We start from the raw sequence: 8,471 nt of genomic DNA, 5'->3' as shown, positions 1-8,471 counted from the left end.
CTGGGCTCAGTAGCCAAAGGCACCCTAAGTGGATATAATCAGCAAGACCAAGGCCATTCACAGAACCATGAGTCTGGAGAACAGCTTGGTATCTCACTTGGTTTTGCTGATTCCCAGGCATACACAGCTCATTCCCATCTTTGTGCTTTGTGTATTTACTTATCTTGTTTACCCCATCAACAAGGTCGTCTCTCCTTTTCTAAAAGTCCCGATATTTCTTTAAGACATAGTTATGAAGCTCTCTTTGACAGATTTTCTCCTCTTAAACCTCTTTGTATGTAGTTAGCATTTCCTTTTACCATTCATGCTTTTCCCCAGGCACTCAGTAGTCCCATGATGATTTACGGACTTTGAGAATAGTCATTGGTAGGTTTCTGAACCTTCCTGGGTGGAACATGGTACGTTTGGCGAAACTCCACCTCTTAAAATTTTTAAAGAAACTGAGAACAAACTGAGGGTTGATGGGGGGTGGGAGGGAGGAGAGGGTGGGTGATGGGTATTGAGGAGGGCACCTTTTGGGATGAGCACTGGGTGTTGTATGGAAACCAATTTGTCAATAAATTTCATATAAAAAAAAATAAAGATGACCTTTGGTTCTCTGAAAGAGGCAGTTAATTGGAAATTCCAACTGCCTAGCCTTTAGATTTTCCAAGCCCACTTCCGTACTTGGTAGCAGCTGATTGGCTGTTACTAAAGTTAAGTGGACCATTAAACCAGTAAACTGAAAATTTGGACCCAGTCTTCTTTCTGAGCCTGAATGGAAGAAAGCTTGGGAAAACACAACAAAGAAAGGGGCAAGTGATCAGGCATCTACTCTTAGAAGGCAGTCACGGTAAGAAATAGTAAAATGAGAGCCCTACTCTAGTTCACACCGACAACGTAATCACTCTTCTATAACGGAGTGACTTCAAATGAATCCGATGGTGGAAAATGCAACTTCATTCTTTAGGACAATTCCCAGTGTTTATTTGGCGCCGGAGAATAGAAAATACCCCGCTTTGTGACTTACGTCTGACCATTAGATAAAGCTCATAATAGTTAGATGGGATTGAAAACTGGAGGTAATTTAAGGGCGGAAAGAGTGAGTCGGGAGTGGGATGCAGACAAAGAAATTGCTTCCGGACATCAAGACATAGATTCAGAGCTGGTGTTTATCCGTTGTGTAGCCTGTGTAAAGCAGCTGCTAAAAGCCTAAAGTGCATCATTCGTTCAGTTCTCACAACCACCCTGCGAAGTGGCTGTTATACCCGGTTTACTGAATTGAAGAAGTTAAGTAACTTTCCAAAGGTGAGACATCCCAAACGGGCAGAGCCGATCTGAAGTCAACGTCAGTGCTTTTTCTGTAGCCGTAAGATGGTGGTTGAAAGGAGGTAGGACTAAATTGAAGAAAGTTGTAATACTGAAGAAGGAGGAAAGGAGACTAATGAATGTATGGAACAGAATCTCGGGGGGCACATGTAGCAGTTTCAGTAAGAGGTCAAATCTAATCATGTACTTAATAGCTTTCTGTTTTTACATTCTCGTTTTGTGGCATCTCTGTGTGCTGGCTAAATCTTTTGAATCAGGAGGTCTTGGTTCTATGCCCAACATGTTACTAGCTAGTAATGGGCTTTAGACATGTAACTTCGTGTCTCATATATTAACTCTAAAATACATTCCATCTCTAAGTGTAAAAATGAATAAATATGGGCTGAATTACTAGCACAAGGGAACATGCAGCTACTAGCAAAGTCACGGAGGGCCCAGAGGGCCTTCCTTAGCTGTCTCTCTCTTCAATTATGCTCTCTTGGCTTTCCTTTCCTTAATGAAAGCACTTAAAAGCCTTTCAAAGTAGGTTTTTAGTTCTTTGGTCAAAGATAGATACAACCAAATCCACTCAAATGAAATTAGAGAACTTTTTATATTTATCTGAGAGAACTGAACTGGGACAAGTCTGAGGATAACGTAATAACAGCATCTGTCTGGAGCCCCGGGGCATAATAGATTTCAGTCAGTTTTTTAAGGAGGAGAAAAACGAATGGGTTCTGGTACTGGTGTTGTGTCATTTAATGTGAATATTGAGCAAAATAATACAAGATTTTCCTGGCAAAGGCACTATTTTCTTTTTCTTTTTCTTTTCTTTTTTTTTTTTTTTTGTTTATTTTTTTTTTGAGAGAGAAAGAGAGAGAGAGAGAGAGCGGGAGGGGCAGAGGGAGAGGGAGAGGGAGAATCCCAAGCAATCTCCATGCTGTCAGTGTAGAGCCTGACACAGGGCTCAAATCCACGAACTGCGAGATCATGATCTGAGCTGAAACCAAGAGTGAGCCGCTGAAATGATGGAGCCGCCCATGTGACCCTAAGGCACTATTTTCAAAGTGACTGTGATGACTTCTCCATTTAATGTTAAATTCATTCCTACACCAAAACTATAATGGCACATAGCACCATGCTGATACAGTTTCACCATGCTGAATAACTTTTCAGGGTTGTGTGAATTAGGCAACTGACTGTCCTAGATGCACTACATGGTTAAAAAAAAATAATGTCCATAAGGAGTCAATATGTAGTTTAAGAGACAATTGGTGTGTGTCTTATATAAATGGTACATCTGTGGTTTTTAATCTGTGCTGGACTTCAAAACTGTGATCTACTGTTTTTGAATGCAACCTTGAGCTCCACCTTTGCAGGGTTTCTTCTGTGATTAAATTGATTATGGGGCGCCTGGGTGGTTCAGTTGGTTAAGTGTCTAACTTTGGCTCAGGTCACGATCTCACAGTCTGTGAGTTCGAGCCCCGCATCGGGCTCTATGGTAACAGCTCAGAGCCTGGAGCTTGCTTCGGATTCTGCGTCTCCCTCTCTCTCTCTGCCCCTCCCCTGCTTGCTCTGTCTGTCTCAAAAATAAATGAATATTTAAAATTTTTAAAAAAAGATTACAATTGTAAGCAAATTCAGAGCAACTGGGTATCTGAAAAGATTTTCTTTGGCTGGAGGTGAGCTGCACTAAAACTTAACAAAATGTTTCTGGACAAAGAGAGTGAGAGAAGAGAAACAGAAGGACACTAATTCATCTGTTTTGTGTCAGTTTGTTAAAACAAGTTGTTTTCTCAGATGACCAAAAAAAAAAAAAAAAAAAAAAAAAAACCCTTAAAAAAAACCCACAGTTCTCCCCAACCATGTGATAAAGATGATGAATTTAAAAATCCGATGAATGTTTGAATGTTATATTGTTGATTAAATGTATTGAATCAAGCAAACCAATTTTAAGGGAGGAAAAACATCAGTGAAATTTAATTTACTCAGCAGATGTCAGGAACCACACAGGATCTGGATTATGCTTTACCTGCATCTGGCAAGTCAATCTGTTACTGTTTCTTGGATGCTGGCAAAAGACACAAGACTCCTAGGTCAGAGACAAAGGACTTCATCACTACAGCAAAAGCAGTAGCCAGAGTGTCAGCATGATGTTCACTCCCAGTCTCCATGCCCCCCAAATCCCATGGAGTAGATATCCATCATGGAAGCTGTATTAGCATACTAAGGTTACAGTAACAAAATGCCACACACTAGTTGGCTTAAACAATAGAAGTGACTCACACTTCTGAAGGCTTAATGTCTTCATTAACTACATTAACCTTGAACTAACACCTTAGTTCAAGGTGTTAGCTGGGTTGGTTCCTTCTGAGGGCCAAGAAGGAAGGATCTGTTCCAGGCTTCTCTCCTTGGTCATCTTTTCCCTGTGTCTTCACATCATCTTCCCTTTGTACATATCTATGTCCAAATTTCCTCTTCTTATAAGGACACTAGTCACACTGGATCAGGGCCCACCCTAATGATTTCACTTTAACTTAATCACTCTTGTATAAAGACCCTATCTCCAGCTACAACTGCATTCTGAAGCCCTAGGGGTTAGGGCTTCAACATATAAGTTTTTAGGGGACACATTTCAGCCCATCACAGATGCTTGCTTACACACATAGTGGGGTATATTACAGGAGGAGAACACTGAGCCTGGGAGATTCACCATGGAAACAAGCCTGCTCTTGCCCAAGGGGGATGTTACCTTGTTCCTCAAGGATTCTTGCCACAAACACGACTCTGAGAAAAGGCCTGGGTAAAGAGGGGCCAGGGCTTTGCGGTGTTGGCACACGGGGCGGGGGGACATACAGGGATGCTCAGGGCTCGTGTGCATTCTCTCTCTCAAGAGCAGTGCAGTCAAAATATCAGATAAGGTACAGCTCTGCCTTCTCAGAGTCTTTATCAAGTCAGGCTCTGTTTTATACAGCTGAAGAATTGATCACACCTCTCCAACAGTTATCTACATTGAAGAAAAACCAGAGCCCCAGCTCTTTAGTTTGTGGTAATTATAAATATCTTTAATACCAACAAGGAAGTAAATGTAGAGCTTAGTCAACTGTTAACATTGGTTTGTCACATAAAGGGAAATATTTTTAACTTAAAAGGAATAGATGATTTCTTTACTATGTAGTTGTTTACAGAAAAAGGAACTAAAAAGTATGTTCAGAGCAACTGAATAGAAATAATTCTTATTTCTTTCGATAGATGGAATTGCCACTTTTATATATTATAATTTTACTTTTGACCATATTTGACCTTTCATCAGGAATAATATATAATAAAGGTAAGTTTCAGACTCTCTTACTCTCTATTTTCTCGTAGGAGTTTTCCTTTCCATCCCTTCCTCGTTAACAGTTAAAATGCTTTCTTGGTACTTCTCTTTACCTTACCTCTCAGTTTTTTTCAGGTATTATTTGTTGTACTCTTGTCTAGCAATTTCTAATAATATTGTGAATCTATTGTTATTAAGTTGTGTACATAGAGACCTTTATTATAGTGTTTCATCATTTATAAGTCATAGAATATTAAAGTTTGAGGAGCACTTTATTTTTTTTAATTAAAAAAATTTTTTTAACGTTTATTTCTTTTTGAGAGAGAGAGAGACAGAGCATGAACGGGGGAGGGGCAGAGAGAGAGGGAGACACAGAATCGGAAGCAGGCTCCAGGCTCTGAGCCATCAGCCCAGAGCCCGACGCGGGGCTCGAACTCACGGATGGCAAGATCGTGACCTGAGCTGAAGTCAGACCCTTAACCGACTGAGCTACCCAGGCGCCCCTATTTTTTTAATTAAAAACATTTTTTTAAGTTTATTTATTTATTCTGAGAGAGAGAGAGAGAGAGAGAGAGAGAGAGAGAACGAGCAGGGGAGGGACAGAGAGAGAGAGAGAATCCCAAGCAGGCTCTGCACTAACAGCGTGTAGCCTGATGCAGGGCTTGAACTCATGAACCAGTGAGATGACCTGAGCCAAGATAAGAGTCGGACGCTTAACCAACTGAGCTATCCAGGCACCCCTAAGGAGCATTTTATATTTGAAAAATTGTTCATTATTTAAATAGATTTTTTTCATTCTTCCTACATGAATGGTTACCTGTGGTATGAATTATAAACTGCATCATAAAGCGAACAGATTGAGACTGAAGATTATTTTCTGAAACTAATACATGGATTAAATCACTCAATAGGACTTTTATGGTGGAAACGCTTTGTAAAAGGAATGAAACAATCCACCTCCACTTGTGCAGATTGTTTAGATTCTCTAGCATTTTGGACTGGATCTGCTAGAACATAGTAGATGCTTGATTCAAAAAAAAAAAAAAAAAAATTGTTGACCAAACAATGAAGAGGGGGATTCAGTCTGTCTTCTGTTCACAGGTTTGTTGCAGAATTGCTTGAGTTCTAGGATGACCCAGTACCAGTCCCTAGGTTCTTCTGAAGAATATGTAACACACGTATGGGTATACTCTAAGACTGGAGAGTCACAGGCCAACTTCTAAGATTTCAGAGAAGGGAGAGTTGACTTCCACCTGAGTCGGGGGTGGTCAGGGAAGGCTTTGAACAAAAGAGAGAAATCAATCCAGGCCCCCAAAATGAGTAATCTCTATCTATGCATGCATGGGGAAGAGCATTTTACAAAGACAACATCAGGGTAAGTGATGGTAAAGTCATGGAGGTAGGTAATCATATAATGTGAGGGGAGAAGTGTGTAGCTTCGTTTGGCTAGAATGAAGGGTTAGAAAAAGTAAAATACTTTGGAAAGGTAGGAAATCGGCTCATGTCAATGAGATACTGGAATGCCAAGCTGGGATTTGGGCTTTAGTCTAAATTCCTTGTGATCGAGGTTGTCAGAATGGATAAAAACACATGATCCAACTCTGCTGTCTACAAGAGATTCACTTTATTATTTTTTTTTCAATATATGAAATTTATTGTCAAATTGGTTTCCATACAACACCCAGTGCTCATCCCAAAAGGTGCCCTCCTCAATACCCATCACCCACCCTCCCCTCCCTCCCACCCCCCATCAACCCTCAGTTTGTTCTCAGTTTTTAAGAGTCTCTTATGCTTTGGCTCTTTCCCACTCTAACCTCTTTTTTTTTTTTTTTTTTTCCTTCCCCTCCTCCGTGGGTTTCTGTTAAGTTTCTCAGGATCCACATAAGAGTGAAAACATATGGTATCTGTCTTTCAAAGAGATTCACTTTAGACCAAGATAAGAAGGGATCTTCCTCCCAACCCCGCCCTTTTTGGGGGAGGAGTCACCTATCTTGGCTCTCTATTAAAATACAAATTCTGCCTTCTGTCCCTTTTCTGTGCTCCCCAAAGACTTGAAGAGTCAACAACTATTTAATATTTACATGGCAGATTTTCCAGCTTTGTTTTATTGTTGATCTTTACTTTTGTACCATTGTGGCTGAAAAATATACTTGGTATGATTTCAGTCTTACTAGATTTGTAGTATGTGTGATGGCTCTTTTAGCGTGATTTAACCAGGGGATTCTTCTGTGTGTACTTGGGGATAATGTGTATTCTATTTTTCTTGGATTGAATGTTATATATAATATACATATTATATATAACATATATATATAACATATGTGCATGTGTATATATATATATTATATATTCTGAAGAGTGCTTCCAGTTTATATATATATATATATATATATATATATATATATGCATGTGTGTGTGTACATATATTTTTTTTATGTATTCTGAAGAATGCTTCAAGTAAAAAGTGTTCTTGTTGATTTTGCATCTGGATAATGAAATTTGTTGAAAATTTTAAAAATTAAAAAAAAAAAAAAACCAACCCTGGTTTTTGGCCACTTCTGAATTTAAAATATACAGCTATAATTCTTACCCCCTTAAAATTATTTTGTCAGTTTAAAAACTATGATTCTTTTCATGGAAATCCTTCTATCAGCGACCTAAAGTATGTGTATTCTTGTTGTTATTTAGGTGATATAGAGAAACACTTTGCTTGTGCCAGTGAAGGGATCCCCCCAAAGAATGAAATAATCAAGCTGTACCTTTCTTCCAATGACTTGGTAAGATCCATTAATAATATGTGACAACCTCTCACATTCTTTTTAGCTCCACGTGTAAAACCACTAACACTGTACTTTTTCAAATACCTTCTACTATGTTCAGACTTGGGGAGGTAAAATTCTACGTAAATAATAATCTTTTCTATTCCATTCCATTTGTATCAAGTGAAATATTGCATTTAGCCATTGAACATCCTGGGTTGTTTTTTCTTTTTCTTTTTTTTAAGATACCTTCTCCTTCCCTTTTTATTTTATTTTTTTAAGTTTATTTTGAGAGAGGGAGAGAGAGAGAGAGAGAGAGAGAGAGAGAGAGAGACACATTCTCAAGCAGACTCTGCACCATTGGCACAGAGCCCAATTCGGGACTTGAACTCATGAACTGTTAGATCACAAGCTGACCCAAAATCAAAAGCTGGATGCTTAGCTGACTGAATGGCTCCCTCCTTCCCTTTTTAAAAGGTTGGCTGTAATGATTTTTATTTTTTATAGATCTGATTTGTTCTTTTGAAGTTTGACAGATACAGCCTGTTAGAGAAATTTACTTCACATGACCTAGAGAAAGAATCTTTCTCTTTTAGAACAAGTACCACATTGCAGATGCCATTTGGGGTAAGGGATCATTTGATTTCTTCATTTCATACAATGGCATTTAAACACACACACACACACACACACACACACACACCAAAATAAGATAGCCATGCAGCAAATGCTAACAAAAACCTAAGTTAAGAAAAAATGTACAGATTGTTTGAAAGTCTATGATAAATATAACACCCCACAAGGACAAATACATTTTTCCCAAAGTCTTTTTTGACTTAGTTCCCAGTTCTTTCCTGATATGCCAGACATATATTTAAGTCTTTTATTCACAACTGCTACGAAGGGCATGCCCTTTTGAGTCAAAAATGCCTTTCCTCTTTGTGATTACTTATGGGGCAAAAAATGGATGTTAGAGGAAGAAAAACCTTCAGAGCTGGGGTCAAATCTTGGAGTTATACACAGACATACATGGTCTGTCATGCCCTGGAGCAGGTTACCTAACCCCTCTAATCCCTAGTTTTGTCCTCTTAAGAAAGAACTTAATT

General features: G+C 38.9%; 1 protein-coding gene across 11 annotated transcripts in view; it reads left to right on the top strand.

Annotated features, from left to right (window-relative positions):
* The first annotated feature begins 570 nt into the window (after positions 1–570).
* CATSPERB (cation channel sperm associated auxiliary subunit beta) overlaps positions 571–8,471 on the top strand; it is a 134,922-nt gene continuing 127,021 nt past the window's right edge. For 2 of the 11 annotated variants that reach the window (XM_045060392.1, XM_045060388.1), the window contains exons 1-4: positions 571–832; positions 4,540–4,618; positions 7,295–7,383; positions 7,894–7,992. In XM_045060392.1, coding sequence (XP_044916327.1) covers positions 4,540–4,618; positions 7,295–7,383; positions 7,894–7,992 — 267 coding nt within the window. In that variant the 5' untranslated portion in view covers positions 571–832. Of the gene's footprint in view, positions 833–4,539; positions 4,619–5,707; positions 5,982–7,294; positions 7,384–7,872; positions 7,993–8,471 lie in introns of those variants that run through there. The other 9 variants (XM_045060387.1, XM_045060393.1, XM_045060397.1 and 6 more) reach the window with 7 other exon arrangements.

The sequence above is a fragment of the Felis catus genome, chromosome B3, assembly GCF_018350175.1.
Source record: "Felis catus isolate Fca126 chromosome B3, F.catus_Fca126_mat1.0, whole genome shotgun sequence".
In the NCBI taxonomy this organism is placed as follows: Eukaryota; Metazoa; Chordata; class Mammalia; order Carnivora; family Felidae; genus Felis; species Felis catus.
The sequence above is the reverse complement of the archived record's forward strand: the minus strand, read 5'-3'. Positions and strand labels throughout refer to the sequence as shown.